At 48.0% G+C, this 18,768-nt stretch overlaps 1 protein-coding gene across 1 annotated transcript in view; it reads right to left on the bottom strand.

Annotated features, from left to right (window-relative positions):
- Nucleotides 1–17,259, bottom strand: part of RIMS4 (regulating synaptic membrane exocytosis 4) — a 47,395-nt gene extending 30,136 nt beyond the window's left edge. The window contains exon 1 of the mRNA XM_082065827.1: nt 17,036–17,259. Within this exon, the coding sequence (XP_081921953.1) occupies nt 17,036–17,132 (97 nt within the window). The 5' untranslated portion in view covers nt 17,133–17,259. The remainder of the gene's footprint in view (nt 1–17,035) is intronic.
- Nucleotides 17,260–18,768: the final 1,509 nt, after the last annotated feature.

Below are 18,768 nucleotides of genomic sequence, written 5' to 3'. Positions count from 1 at the left end.
ACAAGCCCGAAAGAGATTCTCTCCTTATTTTCAATACTCGATGTGCTACCCCTACCTGGTCACTCACTCAGACAACAGCTCTAAGTGGATTTAAAGTGTAGAAAGACTTCCCAGAGCACTGCACAAATTGCTCTGATGTTGCCCACACAAATTGGCACCGGTAGTTGTCAACATTTTGTTTTGATCTTCCGGCAAACAAATCCACCCTCTGAAAGGTTTGCAGGATGCCGAGATAAAAAGCAGTAGTGAATAAAGACCAAAGAAATCTGCAGGGTTTATTTTTACCAAGTCATCAATACCTTCTGGCAGTCGTCCTCCAGCTCTAATAATACCAGTGAGGGCAGTAACCCTGGGCAGGTTTTGTATGCTGCTCTACAAACATCATCTAATTAACCATCACAATCCACTTCTAGAAAAAAAGAAAGCATGATCTGAAGTTCTTCTACATCAAACAAGAGGGAGAGGATGAGTGTTGGGAAGGGACGCTGATGGACAGAACAAGGCTGGAGTTTAGGAGCTCCAGTTCTTGCACGCCCAGTGTACCAGCCCTGCTGTCCCTGTGGGACCGGTTCCAGGGAAATGCTGTGCTGCTCACACAACATGGGCTCGCGCAGCCCTTGCTTCACTTTGCAGTGATAAATCATCAGGACAGCTGTCCGAGCCAACTCATTAATAAATCAAATGGCAATAAAGCAGTTGGAGGGACATGAGTTATTGAACTCAAAGCAATTTAGTGCTCAGAGGCAAAACTGAACTCTCCGAGTTGGGAACTACTGAACACAGAGCCTGATTTCCCTCGGAACGGTTTTACGTTACCGACTGCCAGTCCAGTAGGAACCTCAAAGACCAAACACCACCTCATCTCTCCATTAAACCACACCAAGCGATGGCAGCAATCTTCTCAACACAGTACCATCCCTTGGCAGTGACTTTGGCTACTTTTACACGACCATTTTCCCCGCTTTGCTCCACTGGAGCCAAGCAGCGGGTGTATGCCTGAAGCACCAGCTGTGCTGCGCTGCGCGAGTGCCCACGGACAGAAAAGAGGTTTGAATCAGCGTCCCCAGCAAAGGACAAGCCTGTTACAGTTCAGCCTCTTATCTGGCATGAGAAGCAAGAGCCAGGTGACCGGTGAGATGTTCCAGCTATGCCCAAAGGGCAGGCTGCGCATCCCGAGAGGCTGCGGATGGTGTCTGCGAGGGGAAAGTGTCATTAGATCAGTTGTGCCTAAAACAGCCCTTAAAAGGCCAATTGAATTTGAAATTGACTTCCAAAAATGAGTCAAAACCAGTTCAGAGTCCTAAATCTGTTCCCTTCCCTCTCACGCAGTGTTCCAGCTTCTGTGATTTGTCAGATTCACGTATTTGAAAATGTTTCTCTCTTCTCTCCCAACACAGCATGGAAGTCCCCAAAAAGTGGGGGGAATTTCTCACCTGCAAATTTTCTGCGAGGAAACAGAAGTGGAATGTGCTCCTGCTAAACAAATGAGACACTTGTGACAATTACACACCATTACTTATGTCCAGCTCTGTTGTGATAAATACGCAGTCACAGGAAAAACGTTACTTTTGACAGTAATGAGATTTTGTTCAAAAACAAAAAAGGAACACAAACAAACCACACACAAAACCCAGAGAAACTGCTTCCCCCAATGCTGGCTGAGTTCTTTGCAGCACGGGACAGTTCGTGCCCGCTGGAAAATACACACACGCCACCAAAGGTGACCGAATAATTTCCCTGGGAATCCATACTGCAATATTAACAGCAAATCTTTTCACGATACCCATAACACACGCTCAGCTGCATTCAGAATTTCCCTATCCTGCAGCTCTGCTTTAATGTTCCCGCTAGAGAAATTACAGCAACCACAAATCTTTGGTCACAGCATCTCAGTATTCGGATGGCACTTCCATTTCTGTCGGCTTATATCGGTTTGAGACAAATGTTGAACTTTAAAACATATTAATATACAACTTTGTTTCCTCTAAGACACAAGAGGGCAGATCTGAGAACAGCTTGAGGCCCAGTTTGAAGGGAAAATATGTCTCGGAACAACACAAGCTCTGATACTAAAGCAGCAGAGAGACAGATACTACAGGAAAGAGAAAATTCAGAGTTTGTGCAAAGTCCTCAACAGTGTATTTACCAGATACACAGAGGAGTTCAGCACCTCCTTGAAAATTAGAATTTAAGATGCAGTGATAAGAAAACAAAGTTAAAATGCAGTCCCAGATCAGGCGTTATATAGAAGACATGACAAAGTCAGTACCAAGGCAAAAAGTGACACCCCGCAACTCCCCATAACCGAGAGCAACCCCTGCTGACCCCCCTAAACACTGTGGAAGTTGCACCTTGTCAGACTCCTTTTGCGTACACAAACCAGCTTTGTAGCACTAAGAAAAACAGTTCCATCACGGATACCATTTCCTCTAATATCAGACAACGAGCCATCAATTGTCTAGTGATCCCCGGCAGTTTTGATGCTCCCACTTGTACTGAGGCTCAGAAGAGGAATAAATTCACAGTGCTTCAGTGGAGCAACTGATATTTTGATGCTGATCATTAATATTGAAGATGGAAGATTAATCTCAGGTCATCGAGTCAACCAGGAAAGCATCTCAGGGGATGCTCACCTTGACCTAAGCCAAGTCTAAGAAGCACGTCTAAACCCAGAGTCAGCACGTGTCGATACAAACCCACTTCTGGAGTCTTCTGAACAAAAGTATTTTCTATGACTTTGGGGCAGCCATCACAGAGTCACAATATTTAGTCAAACTTTTACTTCTACAGTCATTAATCATGCACCATTTAGTGACTGGTTTGTCATTTACCCTCCTAATCCTTTTCAAATCCTTCTGCTTATTTTCACATCTTTTTTCAATCCCATTCTGTGTGCCTTGCTAATTACACTCCTTCACTGTCACAAGCTGTTTCAACGCAGACACGTGGAGCCAGAGGTGGTTTGATCGCCTGCTGTGTTATGTGCCCAAGTAATCATTTGCTATTGCAATATTTAAAATATAAACTGTGTTACCAGAAGATGATCAACTGTACTTAATTATCTGGACAGCTACTTATAACTCTAGGGGAGGAAGGGTGAACTTGAAAACAAAGTCTAACCCTGAGAAAGGGGAAAAAGTGCCCAGGATGCCCATGATTTCAAGATAAGGAATTCTGCTCCCTCGCCGGACGGTACTGTTTTCAAAGGACTGTTATTTGCAATTTTGCTGTGTCCTGAGCCAGCGATTCCTGCCGGTCCCAGGGGACTCTCTGTCTCCTGAAGGCAGCACACAAGCCTAAGAGTCGCAGGTCAGCAAAAGCAAAGTCACATCCAAATGACAGATGCCAAAAGTGGTGATAGATGAATGAGACTGGGAAGACACCACCTGAAAACTTAATCACAACTGGATTAACCGGGGCCAAAAGGAAGAGGCACTGTGAGGGAACACAGGCAAAGGAGGAACCGAGGGAAGCAGATGACTGATGCTGTGAGGAGCAATGCAGGTCTCAGAGGTACCAGAGCATCAGAACCCCCAGCCCAAACGCACATGTCCACAGATTTACTCCAGTGACAAGTCTACACAACTCGCCATTGAGCCAACGCCATCCTGAACACCTCCTCTCTTGAATCTCAGTTTTCGTTTCACTTCTACAACAAAGCCTTGACCCATCATGCTGGTGATGCAAACCCCAAAACTGCCCGTACATAATGCAGGGATGACTTCACTAAGAGCCTGGACGAGCAACTGACTCACCCACCCCAGAGGACAGTTAAGAAGCTGGTGAGGACTAGTTCCACGCCACCATCATTAGCTACTGACTCAGCATCTTCAAAGAAGATGGTAGGAAGCGACAAACACTTCCACATCCTCCGCACAACCTCCCGGGGGGCGGCTGGCAGCCCACACCGAGGAAACCAGCGAAGCTCCAGGGTGAGATGAACCCGACACACTCAGTACAGCCTGGAGAGCACCGTCGAGCCACCGATTGTCACGACACCTTCCGTCGGAGCTAAAGCCTTCAGCTAAAACAAGTGAAGGACCAAACACCATCCAAAGCATCGTCAGCCCTCTGCAGTGTCCACTTGCCAAGACAAATGCTGCTGAAGCACACTTCACGGCGTGCAACCCCGCTAGACCCGCGGCTCCTAATTAATTTAGAGTGTGGATCAGTCCTCAAACACCTTCTGGTATCAGTAATACCTACTGAAAGTGATGAAGAGGAATCATTATGCACAACACCTGCAAGAGCTTGCTGTAAACACATTTGGCAACACAGGGAGGTTCCTTTATGGCATAATCTATTTTTATATACACCTAATATTTTCAAGTTTTCAACCGATTGTCAGTGTGTTTGTAGAGGCTGTTAATGAAACTCATTGCTAAAAGCAGTTACAATTCTGTAGCTATTAATACAGCGTGACATCAGTTATGTCAGCTTCCGAGTGAATCACAGTCGCAAACTTGTAGGTGTTCAATAGCTGGTTGTCAAGTCGAAATAGAACGTGGTTAAATATAATCCAAGTCTGTCCTAGTTTTGCAGCTCTTTTCCCCTGCCCGCACTGCCGCCTTAGTGGACGAACACCTGCGGTCTGAAGAGATAAGCACGGGAATATCAAGGGGAAAAACAGGTCGACTATTAACCACTTAGATCAGCGAGTTTTAAAACGTTCCCTTTTGACTGCAATTTCCCCTCAAATCTGATGACTATAAGAGCTTAAGAGAGCAGGTCACTAAATCTTTTACAATGTCTAAACCTTGTAAAACATACTCATATCAAGATGTTAAGCTTTTTTTCCCCCTCCTTAAACTGAAATAAAAGGCGGAGAATCTTTCCTGACATAGTAGTTTAGCATTAGAGCAGAAAAAAATCCAGTTTCCAAACCATTTACTGAACTTCAAGGGGCCAAATGCTGCTTTAATCTGCATTACTGACACTTGCAGAACACTTTTGTGTTGGTCAACTTGTACGTAAAAGCACATTCTTAATAAAACTGATGGGAGCTTGGGAAATTATTAATTAATATTTTGATCGGTGAAACATCACGTTGCCAAACCTTCAGAATTCCCCCCAAAATATCTTTCATGCAGTTAATACACTGTACAGGTCATCTTTGGAAACCCAGTCTTAGGGCTCCAGGGGAAAGGTGTTTTAGGAAAGAAACAGTTTTATAGTTTCAGGAAATTAAACAAAATTATGGCCTGAAATAAGCCTTCCTGATTTTCAGGGTCAATCTGTCCCACAAGCTTGCTGTCTCCCTGCAGCAGATGGCGGTGAAAACAGAGTCAAATTCACCAACTAAAATGGACTGCGGATAATTTGCCTGGTATTACTCCTAGAGCAGCAAGTCAAACTTCGCCTGAATCAACCATGCCATGTTTCATGGAGCTCTCTAGCAGGTAAGCCAGGCAGTACTGAGACAGAAATAGGAAAACAGTGAAATTGGGCTGACATGATGCCAGGTTTAGAGACACTTGGCTTGGGTTGGGTCTTGGGAAAAACTGAGTTTAGGATATAGTAGCTGCCTCCTGCCCTGGAGCAGTAAGAGTGTTTGTGCAGACACAGAGCAGACAGGGCACAGGAACAGACCTGCTGCTGTTACCAGGCAGAAGCCAGGAATTCAGTGGAAAAAAAGATGAAAAACACGTTTATAGAAAGATAACTTGGGACTCTGGCACAGCTCAAAGAGGAGCCCTGGGCAAAACGGGAGAGCTGAGAATTACTGTTGTGAAACAGTCCAGAAGCGCGTCCCGAGGAACAGATACGATCAAAAGTCAAGTTCTGCTCCTTCCCCTATTCTCTACCTGCACTTTCTCAAGTGTCCCATTTATCTTCTTAGTCCCTTCAAGTGAAATACTTCAGACCAGATGCTAAAATCACACACGCACAACAACTAACCCAAGCTCTCTCTTATTACTCTTAAAAAACACCAAGCCGAAGTGAAAAAATGTGCAATGCTGTAAGGGCCATGGGCTGCCATACAGAAAATATCTTTACCTTTATTATTTCTTGCCAAAGCTTTAGCTTACCAATAAAATATTGAGAAGAGCTTTCTGTGTGTCAAGGGAAATGAGCCAATAAACATATGTTGCCTGCACAGTAAAAAAAACCCCATGATGCTAATTTTGGAAAATATAACCTGGTGGAAATACAGAAATACAGAATGATAAAGATGAAAAAAACCACAGGGAGAATACTGAGAATCCTAGTGGGACATTGTTACTGCAGTATAAAGTACTGAAATATTTATAGGTCAAAACCATTGATCGAGACAGAAACGAAACCAGGAGACAGCCATGGATCAGACTCTACCCAAAGCCCTCAGGATGCTCCAAAACCAGCCCCACGGTTGGCAGCGTCCGGAGCAGCCGATGGTCGGGAGCTGCAGATGGAAATCGGTGCTGAGCGTTCCCCGGGATGAAAGGATCAGACCTGGAACAAACCTGGAGTGTCTTCACAAACGGAGCGATCTGGGAGCCGCCTCAGAGCTGCGGGATGGGAGCGCGGGTGGCTCTGACGCCAGGAACGAACAGCCCCTGCCGCGAGGGGTCTGATCCGACAGCAAAACCTGCTAAAAGCAGCGCGGCAGAAAGCAAAATCAGGTGCTTTTGAGTTGAATTATGTGTATGCTAAAAGCAAAAATACCTGCCCTATTTAAGACACCTGGCAGCCCAGAGAGAGCAACTCTTCCACCCTCAGCCCCATAACCATGAGCACTGAAGAAATGGGCTTGATCAGAATCACGGCGTTCCTGAAGGCCCCAGATGGAGAGAGAAAGTGCGACGACGACAGCACACGCGTACGAGAACGGGTGTCATGGGATGCTAACGTTGCCATGGAGATGTCCTCATACCACGTAACATTTTGACACTGTTTTCCGCGAAGCAGCAGCGCTGGGGCAGCCTGCGACGGCTGCTCGGAGTTCGCCGCGGTTATTACTGCAGCCAATTCAAACTCTCTGGGTATTGGATTTTGACCAATCTGGCAGCTCCGCTTCCTAAAGTGCACGAGGAAGCTTTTAACGGCAACGGTTCCATAAATCACCCTGACTTAACGCGCGCCGTCTGCCAGGCTGAGCGCTGGCCTGCACGCCTACCATCAGTGCTGCTCGCCCTGCTTTCCGGACCAGCGTTTCCCATGTTCCTTCATCAACTTGTTGGAATTGCTGGATCCCCGGGAGAGCCGGCTCCTCTGCTTGCCTGGCTCGGCGTGACCGGAGCCGCAATCTCGGCCCCACACTTGCAGGGCTGTGGGATGATGTTCTGAACTGCCAAAAGCAGGTACAGCCCAAAAAACCCTCCGCTTTCAACAAATACTAGAGACCAAAACTCCCAGGCATTTGTTAAAATACCCAACTTTGCACATTTAATACTTAAAACAAGCACAGACTATTGTCAAAACTATGCTCATGGCAGAAGCATCAGGTAATACTACCCAACCTTTTCCTGCCTACTTATGTTGAAACAATAAATCCTAAATCTGGTGGGGACACAGCTGTGGACTATAGGATTCATAAAGGGAGATGCACGGGGATCGACCCTCACAAAAATGTGTGTATGTCTGGACAAACATACCAAAATCACCATCAAAATGTAACACTGGCTTGTGACAGCAATTGCCACTGTTCTTTCAAGCTTTGGGGGATCTGGGGGAAAGCAGAACGCTGTCAAGCCTCAAAAGTTAGTCCGGACCACCATCCACCTTCATCATAAGTTTAATTAAAACGTGTATAAAGGTAAAAGGGCTCTGCAGAACCGCTGCAGAGCAACCGCTCTAATCCCCTGGGCCACCGGTGAGATGTCACAGCAGCTACGATGGTTTGAGCCAGAGGGACGGCAGCATGAACTGAACACCAGAGACAACGAAAGCTACTGGGTTGGATTTGTCATGATATCGCCATCCAGAAATGAGCCGGCTACAGCAGCTGGGAGTCTAACAGGCATTAGGAAGGCGAAAATCCTTCACATTTATGTTCCTGACAATCTATTTAAAACCCAAATATGGATATAAAGCAGCAACCTTAAAATCTTGAATCAGATTTTCCTAACTTTTCGCTAGCGCTGTGATGTCATGCAGCAAATACAAGAAAGGTAAATAGTAAAAATGAAAAAAAAAAAAGCACCCACCCACACAATCCTTCTAGGACGCTGAGAAGTGCTAAAAGAAGAGCTGGATTTCCAACAAAAAAAAGAATATCTTAATCTTCTTAGACATCTTGGCTGCAACACAATGAACATGTTTTCCATCCACGTGGCAGGATAACTGTAAATACACATTCTGCTGGTGGGCAGCTGCCCCACAGCCCTGGGAAACATCGGCCTCACCTGCGCTGTCCATGGACCGAGCGAGGGGCAGGTTGTGCCCGCGCGCTCCGTCCATCGGGGATGCCGCCGGTTCCTTGCCAAGGTGGGTCATTCTGCAGGTCACTTGTGCCACGGGGCGGGAGAACATAACCTCCGAAATCAGATCTGTCACCAGCGTGAAGTACCACTAACCATAATTATCTTTATTCTAGCTATTAAGTGTGAAATACACAACGGTCCTTTGAACCCAGCGTTGCAAAACGAGGTGATGAGAAGGTGCCTGATAAAACAGGCCACTCTGGGTGCACCGAAAGCAAAGGTTTTCAGGGATGCTGCCCTTCGCCTGTGGATCCGCAGTTACAGAGCTCTCCTCCAGCTGCCAAAACCATCCAGAAAACGGCGCAGCATTCCTGGAGCCCGAAGGACAAAGTGCTTTATCACAGCTATTTAGCCCCCTCTCCCAATCCCACACACATCCCAGCAGCACGGGTCTTGCTAAACAACACATACAGAATACAGAGCGATACTGACGGCATAAAACAGCTCACCCCTCCACATCAATACAAGGAAATTCAATAAAGGCACATGTAAAAGGTAATAACTTCAGAACATTGAAAAATCTAAGTGCACAAATATCAGAGAGGGAATGAGTAGCCAGGCAGCAGTCCTGCAGAGAATGATCTGGAAAGCGGCACAGATTATACCCTGAACATGAGTCAAGACAATCTTGCAAAGCACTGTGTGTATTTACAGGAATATTGCACACAAGGTGTGGGACACAGTTATTCCTCCCTGCCAGGGACCAGCCAGCAGCCGCCGTTCACGCTGCTCCTCCTGCAAGATCCAGGGTCCAGCACCAAGGGCAACACGATGCTCGCAGAACTGCTCTATGCAAGAAATTCTGCCAGGCTCCTTTAGTCCAAAAATCAAAAGGTTGCAAAAAGAGGGAGAGGGATGCCAGGCAGTGATGGTTTCAGTATGGTCATCTCTGGGCTTGGAATATTAGCACTGGGAAAAACTACTTTGCAACGTGAAGAGTTGCTCTAAAGGCAGCAGTTTCCCATGTTTCCGGGAGCAAGGTAACAGGAATCTGTTTATTTAAGCTAAATTTTAGGGTAAACTTCAACAGGAAAAGGTTAGCTAGGATGAGGAGCAGACACAAGCAACTCCTCAGGACCCTTCCACCTCCACATTTGTATGAATAAGGACACACAGACATCAGCACAAGCCCCTTTTAGTCATAACATAGTTTAGAGAAAAATGTGACGTTTACCTCTGCACACGCTGTGCTCTCCAAATGGTTGAGCACTCAAACATTCAGGCTGGCTTCTGCAAGGCTGCACCAGCTCTCTGTGTGTCGGACAATGGTGATATAACACTCCAGTGGCACAAAGCTGAAACATCATGAGCCACAGTGATTTATGGTTAAAAGACAGGGCTGCTGAGCTTTGCTGTGTTCCTACATGAAGCTGGGCTGTATCAGGGCTTCCCAGCCTTTACATGCATGCTGTTTTCCAAAAGCAAAGCCACAGATAAAACTTCAATGCAGATCCCAAGGCAAACCCAGTTTGACAACAAAATCAGAGCATCCCTAATTTGTGCATGTCACCAGCAGATCTAAACAATGGCACCTACTGAGGCATCATTTGTGTTGCAGGATCCCTACCATGACACGTTTCCATACAGTATAGCGTGGTTTTCACACACTCTCCCAGAAAATAAAACCAAGCCTACAAAGCAACACCATTTGGATAGATGGGTATTCAAATTGCATTGAGCGGTTCTGCAGAAGACCAGAAATCCTCATTCAAATGTGCGAACGGTGCTTCGTGACCGATGGCTGAGGGAAGAGGAGAAGCCGGCGGGGCTGAGGAGCCCACAGGAGCCAGGTCTCACTGCCCCATCAAAACACATGAGCAAATTACAGACCCTTCCCTAAATTAAAACGTTCACATTTCTAATCTAACTAAAGGCACTCAAATATGAGCAGATAGGGCTTCAGAAAATAATTGCACAGATAAATTATTCCTCAAAACAACTACTCCAACCAAACTTAATTCTTCCCTACACAAAGCAGATACATACATTCTGTCAAACGGAAATGTTGAAGCAAAGTAGTAACAGCGTTTTACAACTTGTCCTGATGTAGGAATCTGACAGAGTAAAGATAATTTTTTTTTAGCCTGGAGAACAGAGTGCTTTTGAATTAATAAATGTTGCATTAAAATTAACTTCACATGAAATAGAAGCACTAAGGAAACAGTTTCTCCTAGACAGAAAGCTTTCCAGGGACAGACTCCTCTATCTGGAAGTAAATTGACAGCAAAATAAGAGGAGATACCCTTCCCCTGCGGCTGCCACGTACAACCAGCCCTCTACAACTCCTGCACACGTGGCTGGAACGGATCATCCTCTGAACACTGATAACGTACATTGGACCAGACGCCGCCACCTTTGAGAAAGGGAGACAATACTGTGCTTTCCACGACTGCCAGCGTGTGCTGCAACGGGCAGTGCCAGGGGGACAGCACAGGGACCTCATTCACGTCCCCTCTCCCTGTAAATCCACACCTGGGTGAGCACCAGGGCAGCGTCTGCCACTCTTTGGGACAAGCGTGGCCATTCTGTTTCACATTCCCACCGGCACAGCGTGAACCTGGGTGAGGACTATGGCCCTTGCATGTGGCCGTAACACCAAGAGCCACACAAACGAGGACAGGGTTTTGAATCACTTCTTCCCAGTGCTGACTCATTTGCAGGGCTCCTGCTCTGCTCTGGTCTCACACGGCCACAGCAGAAGACAAAACCCGTCCTCTCTAATTGCAGTTTACAGATCACGTATGCAGGCAACAGATGCAGAGAGCAGAAAGCTGCCTGCGGTGCCCAGGGGATGTATGGAACAGCACGGCTTGCCCAGCTCTGCACCAACTGGGTGCATCCCCTGTGTAAAGCAGTCACTGCATTTATGATCCGGATTAACTCGTGAGAGGTTGTGAGATCACCAACCTCTGCAGGTATCATCCACGGCATCTTCTAGGTGGTTGGTCCGTTTCATATACTTCGTGCTGATGAAAGACTGATTGACAGCAGCCCTTCTAAAACTGTTCTCATTTTTTATTTCATTTTAATCAATTTGTAAAATGAACATTTGCATAACTAGACCTAGAATTTGCCCAGCAGGGACAGCAGCATTTCTTACAATCACCAGGATAACCTATGGCCAAGGATACACCCCTTTCTGTGCAAGAAGAGGGAAACGCTGTGGCTTTTGCTGCTCTGCACCAGCCGAGAGCGCCGGGGACCTGCGCAGGAGGGATGAGGCCACAGGCAACTCTCTACGTGTTTGTGTATTCCAAGATCGATTCAGATTTGTCCTGCAGCATTCCTGGGATAAAGCACGGCCAGATGAGCCCTACAGCCTGGGTCTCTGCAGGGTTACGGGTATGAACTATCGTTTCATTTGTAAAGGATTAATAAGAAGAATAGTTAACATTCCAGCTGTGCAAATAACTTCCCTTGTCCTCTGTATGTTTGCCATGTGAACATGGTTACCTACCTAACAAACAACAAAACTGCTCAGAGGCTTACAAAACTTCAAAGGTAGCTTGGGATGGAGCAAAAACAGACTAGACATCAAAAGGACTTAACATGCTTGATACACAGACATTTTAAAAATATATAAATGGACTAGTTAAAAGACTTGAATCATCATTTTCTTTAAAAATCATATGTACCCCAATCTAATACAGTACTGCAACTGAGAAATATCCATGGCAACTTGAAAACACACATAGGGACTCTATTTAATAACTTTGTGACGTTTTAATGTTTAAAATTACAGAGAAGTTTGATGTTTAAAATTATAGAGAAGTTCAACAGATAAAACCCAGACAAAATAGATTCTAAACTAAACTACACGTCCACAGCACAATCCTCCATCCCAATGTTTTAAATGGTTTTATCAATCCATTAAAATAATATTTCACACAGCTTCTCTTCAAAGGAGTGGATTGTAACACAGTGCATCTGCCAGTACTCGATAGCGTGTGGAAGCAGCAGCCTAGGCTGAATTTTATCTCTAACCCAACTCTTTTCTGAACGAGCAGCTGACACGAGGAAGGCTTACCGTCAGTATCTAGGAGACATTTTGACTTTGGAAACCATTTTCTCTCTGCCAGACACTTAGTTCCAGCTCACTGAGACACGACTTGATCCTGCCATGTTGTAGGCAGGGCAGAGATCTGCCAAACTGGACAGTCCCTGTGCTGGGGTCCCGACCTGCGGGACCCTCGCACATCCCTCACGGCTATTCTGTACCTTCCCCTGCTTCCTATCAAAGCCTCCCTGCTTGCCAACCACACTTGCAAGGGTACAAGATTCCTCTGAGGAACACGAGTTTCATCTCATGCAGATGGTCAAGTGGTACCTGCACCCCAGGGCACCTGCCTGGCTATAATCTCCTAAACACCCAAATCTGCGTCCCTCCCCGGCACACCTCGGATGCCTTCTGCCCGCGCAAGTGGGCGTCCTTCCCGCGGAAACCAGGACACGCGACGGAAGGAAAAGGAGCTGGAGCTTTACTGCATCTCACCCACTTATGCCACGGCACAGGAGGACACCCCAGGCCTCAGAACTGCTCCTGGATCCTGCGGTTCAGGCACAGAGCTTAAGGAAACCCCAACCCTTTCAGTGATTTTTGGCATTTCCCAACCTTTGTTTCTTTAGGCGTAGCCTTTGTCCTGTGTAGCACGCAGGGTCCTTGTCGGGAAGCTCTCATCTCTTAGAGCTGAGGACTACTTCTGGATGCCCAGCAGGTCCACGCTGACTGTTGCTGCAACTTAAACCACCTTCACTTTCCTGCCCAAAACTCACTGGGTTTTGCACCTGCAGCTTCAAATCAGTTACAGCTGCTGTCCACCAAAACTGCACTTTCTGTTCTGCTTTTGCAAATTTTCCAAACCCCGTGCTCCGCACATGGAGTGAGCTGGTCCTGCTCCATGCCAGCAAACACATCCCCATTAACCTTAAGGATGTGCCCCATCCCTCAGACACGTGGTGTGAATTTTGGGGTTGTCCTGTGCAGGAACAGGAGTTGGACTTGATGATCCTTGTGGGTCCCTTCCAACTCAGGACGTTCTATGATTTGATGATCCCGGACTGGGCAAGGCTGTGCTGACACTGCTGTCAAAGGCAGATCCCATGCACCCCCATTCCACAATCCTGCAGTTTTAACTGCAAACTGCGCCCAGCACTCACAAGCTGCAGGTTCCCACACTCATCATGAACCCTCAGCGCCCTATTTTTAACCGCCATGCACTTGTCACTTGGTAGTTTGGTCCCTTCCGACATATCGCCACACAAATACCAGCATTGCAAACAGCTGATCCCAGCCAAGACCAAGATCAAACATATGGCAGACCTTCAGGACAGCCAAGACTCGTGTTCACACTGCTAGAAACAGGCACTGATTTAAGGCTCACATTTCTACACACGTGCACACAAAGAGCACGTGAATTATTTTTACCTCTTTTTAGCCTAATACTCCATAACTGAAAAATTATCAGAACTAAGGACAAATATTTACATAAATTAAACCAACAATTATGGTGATAACTGCAGTTTCAAAATCCTTAACTTCACATTGCTGGGGACCTCAATGGAGCAAACACAGCGACACTCGGCCAGCAGGAAGGACAGCAACATTATCATGCCAAGACCAAAATTAGCTGAGAGTCCTTACACTAGCGAGCACAGACAATAATTCCTGTAATTTTAAAGCCTCTCTGCAGCTTACTGGTGAGCAAAGCTCAGTGTTGCCTCAGAGTATCCTCATTGTAACGCAGCTGAGGAACGAGAAGTGTATTACGGAGGAGCGCCAGTCCACATCCACCTCTCTGGAGCGGCAGGCACGTGGCCTTATTGGCCATAGGACGCATCTGAAGCTCAATCATCCTCACGCTCTGGAAGCATTCGAAAGGGATGCAGGTTCTTGCTCCAAGTCCTGTCGCTGTCCTGCCTACACCGCCCTCCTGCTTTTGTACACTGACATATAGGCGGGTACCATCCGCACCCACTTCATCGCCGAGAACTCAGAGCAGAGCCGCGGGTGGTGCGGAGGCAGAGGAGCTGTGCAAGATGAGAACAGTCCTCTCAACTCATGTCCAGAAGGTGCACAGGAAGGAAAAACAGAAGAGCCATGGCAGAAAGGGAAATACCCCATAAGTAAAAGCATTTTTCCAAAGCAGAGCCATTTTTCCAAGACTAAAAGTGGGAAATAGTGGAACCCAGAGGTATTGTTAGCGTGGCCCAGATGTGGCTGTTCGCACATCGCCGCAGCTCTCGGAGCAGACAAGCCCTGCAAATTGCCTTTTATGCTCCTTTAATCTGACCCACCTGTAATACCTTACATGAGACACCTCAATATTTTTTTCTCATTTTTAGATTTGAGCCCACATTGCGCTGTTCTCCCTTTTCAGAGGAAAGCGTCAAGTTTCAAGGAAACTTGGCCATTTATCAGCTCCTCTCCTTTTTCCGTAGGATGACTATTCTCTTAAAGATGTGGTTCTCCCCTTCACACAAAATGGATGATGTGTCTGCTTGAAATAGGATTGTTTACTTTGTCAATGCTCGTGGGATCAATTTTTCTTTCTTTTCCTGCCATCTCCTATGGAGAACATCTTGCCAAGTGCAGTATTCATCTCCCTGAATGAGCTATCAAGATCTATTTTTTTGACAGAAATCATGCTGCAACCAAAACTGGTCAGAATCTCTCCCAATTTCAGGAGCGTGCATGGGTATGAACTATACAGAATCTTGTCTGGCAAAATTTCAGCATTTCCTTCATCATTTCTCTTTCACGACATTTATTTCATTGAGAAAATTATACGCCTGTAGTTTTAACGCAAAAAATACAAAGCAGCTCACATTCTTTCCTGCTGTTTGCTCATACGTGTCTGAATACACACTCACAGGCACAAAATACAGGAGCAATACTGCGACGTCCCCGCTGTAATGAATGTTACTCCACGCAGCTTTGCTAACGAGACTAACTCAGGCAAGCGAGATCCAGTAATAAGCTGCTGGAGAATGAGGTCTTAATTGTAGATTTATTTAATTCAGAGACAAGTAATCGTGTTGTATTAAGAGCAGCCTATTAACATTCATGCATGAGCATCCAGTAAGTGTGAATAAATACAATTTAGTGCAAAACCATTTTTCTAAGTGCTGGAAGAGGGAGCACTCATTGAAACTGTCACCATGCTCAGAGCAAGAGGGGTCGGAGGCCGGGGGATGAAACGCTGTTCCAGGCATTGTGTGGGGTTCTCGTACTCCAGCATGTCTCACTATCAATCATTTCAGAAGCAACAGTGACCAGGCTTCCCAAAGCTCCCGTTATTGCCACGTACGCTCCCCAGCATTCAAATCAAACACGAACTGCAAATAAATCATCAGCAAAATTTGAGAACAAATTGAAAATAATACATCTGTTGGAGGATACAATCTTGTGCCTGACACCCCTGCATGATGCTGATGACAATCCTAGGTTAATCACGCAGATGATGAATTTATTCTTACGTCAATCCCTTTAAAAACAACAAGGTTACAGGTGTAGCAGCTAGCGGGCTGATCTGCCCGTTATTCCAGCTGGCATCTGCACATCTCGGGATGAGCCGCCAGACAAAGGAGCACGCCGGCATTTTGAGGGATGCAACCATGACAGCCAGCGTTAAAATACGCCTTAGTCACCAACTTTCATTATTTGCCGCTCAGAAGACTCACTCACAAGGTCTGATCTCTGGTACAGCGTGTACTGTAAAAAGCACCCTGCATTTCTAGGTGAGCTGCAGGGAACAAAGTGCTTATCCACGGCTCCCCATCCTCCCGCTCGTGAGTCCGCCCTCCCCACGCAGCTGCTGCGCTGCCCTCCCTGCCCAGCACCCTCCCCAGCACCCAGCACCCTTCCCTTCCCATTCAACCCCATTTCTTTCCTACTTTTCCTTACCAACACCCCTCTTTTTGAGGCTTTCTCTTATTTCATGACCGCTGCCAACTCTTTGAGGCCAGATAGGTTTTTATGAAAAGGGCAAAACAAAATAAATCACTGCATCCATTCTGAAAGGCTTTTTGTACGTGCCGTGTGATCATTTTAACAGAATCCCTTTTATTCCCCTCTCCAAAAGCAGCACCGTGCTAATGAGCCCTCAGAACAATTAACCTGAGAGTTCACGGTGTATAAATGAGCGGCAGACTGGACACAGCACCCAGCAGAACAAACGCCTTCTCCCCGGGCACTGCCCTTCACCGCTTCACCCAGCTCGGCGCAGGAGCAGGACGGGAGCGTAAACCGCTCCATCTGCAAACACGCCGGGCTCGCCATCGATCCGGAGAGCGTTTCATCGCCGTGAATTAATTCCCCATTCAATCTCCACAGGCACACGCATCCCTGCACAAGCCCTCGGGCCCCCCAGCATCCTCCCGCACACGCTGACAGCCCGCTGGGAGCGGAGGGGGGACCCCTGACACCCCAAAACTGCGGTGGGGTCAGGGCTAGCGCCCACCCACACACCCCGGACACCAGTCCCACGCTCTGCCCCCCGCCCCACCGGCAGCCCCGGCTCTCCCCCTGCTTTGGGCGCCCACCCCACGCACACCCCCGCCCGCCCTTCTGCACCCCCACTCGGACCGAGACCCACGGGCTCGGCTGCAGCCCCCGCCCCAGCGCGCCCCCGTACCCGCGTCCTCCTCGTCGAAGCTGTTCATGCAGGGGAAGTAGATGGCCAGGGCCTCGAAGGAGGCGGAGAGGCTGAGGCGGCTCTGCGAGCGCTCCATGAAGAGCCCCGGTCCGGGGGCGCCGCCGGGGGCCTCCCCCGCCGCCGCCGGCGGCTTGGCCAGCTTGGCCGCCCCATTCTTCACTCGGAGCACGGCCCGCGGCGTCTTGGCTGCGGCGGGGGCCGCGGTGAGGCGGCGGGGCGAGGCGAGGCGAGGCGGGAGCGCGGAGCGGAGCGGTGCGGACCCACCTGCTGCCGCCCGGCGCTGTGCGCGCCGCCCCGCGCCCGCCCCGCCCCGCGCCCGGCAGCGCCGCCGCCAATCGCCGCCCGGAGGGGAGGGACAGGACCGGCGGGGCGGACGGGGGGGATGTGGGGGTGTCTGGGCACCCCCGGCTGTCTTCGCAATGGGGCCGACGGAGGAGGCTTTGGGGCCCCCGTCCCGCCGGCTGCTCACACGCCCCTGTGTGTCGTCCCCAAAATAATCTTGAGACTTTCAAGAGGTTCGTTTTATTTTTTTCCGAAAGTGGCAAAAAATAAACGGCAGTGGTGTAATTCAAAGAGCTGCCTGGCTGCTCAGCCCCACAGTCTCGGGGGGCAGCAGCGGGGCCAGGGGGTCTTTGGGCACCCGTGGGAGATCATCCCCACCTCTGGAGGGACGTTCCAGCCATTGCGGGTATCAGAAGGCTCTTGTTTGCCCAGAGAAGGCTGATCCCAACCAGGCCTTAATTAGCATTTAATTCCACGTATTAAACTTTCTCCCCTTCCCTCCAACCCCATCGCAAGGGTCATTGTCACCACCAGCAGAACAGTCTTCTTCCCCCAGACATCAAAATAAACAAAAGCCCCTGTTTGGAAGTAGACAAGCTCACAGGCAGAAAAGCATATAAACCAAGAGGTTTTCCTTGGTGATGGATTGGAGGGTTAAATTAAACTGGAAAGCCACTGCCTGTTCTGGCGCAGCGTTTAAAGCAGTTCTGCCACACACCGTTGGACAGGTGCTGGTGGGAACTGGGGTGCTCCATGAAGAGAGTGAATTTTAGATCATTCCCACAGACTGGCTTCTTGTGTTTCTTTTCTCCTTATGGAGAATTACTGGCTCAAAAGTACCAGCTGCCTGCAGGTGCTGCCTATGGCATGGGCGTCAGAGTATCACCCATTCCCACTTTGGGGAAGGAAACCCAGCATATCCTCAATTATTCAGTGCAACAAAAGCTGGGACGGGATGAGACAGAGCATGCTTTCTGACAGTGACTTGGTTTCCCCAGCAAGGGGCACAAAGGCAGATGTTCCTCATGCACTTGGCCTGTCCACCCATCACAATAACCAAATGCCATCCCACTGGACACATGGAGTGACAGGCCTGTTTGTGCTATTCCAAACATGCAAATCAGAGCCTAACATCTCCATAAGGAAGTGTGGCTAGAACTGCTGTATGCTGAATGGTGCAGAACAACAGCCTAAAGTGAAAAAGTGTTTTCCTCCTCCAGTGCTAGAGCCAAGGTGCAGACAACCAGAAGATGCCCAGGCTGGGCTCAGTCATTCCTGGCACTTGGCTTAATCCCACTGGAGTTTAAGGCTGCAATAGAGCTAGAGACCTCCCACTTTTTGGTGCTAGAATTAGGTGATGGTTGGACTCGATGATCCTGAGAGTCTCTTCCAGCCAAAATTATTCTGAGAGTCTATGATTCTGTACTTAC

The sequence above is a fragment of the Streptopelia decaocto genome (genome assembly GCF_964273445.1).
Source record: "Streptopelia decaocto genome assembly, chromosome: 14".
NCBI classification, from domain to species: Eukaryota; Metazoa; Chordata; class Aves; order Columbiformes; family Columbidae; genus Streptopelia; species Streptopelia decaocto.
Note: the sequence above shows the minus strand (reverse complement) of the source record. Positions and strands in the feature narration are given on the sequence as shown.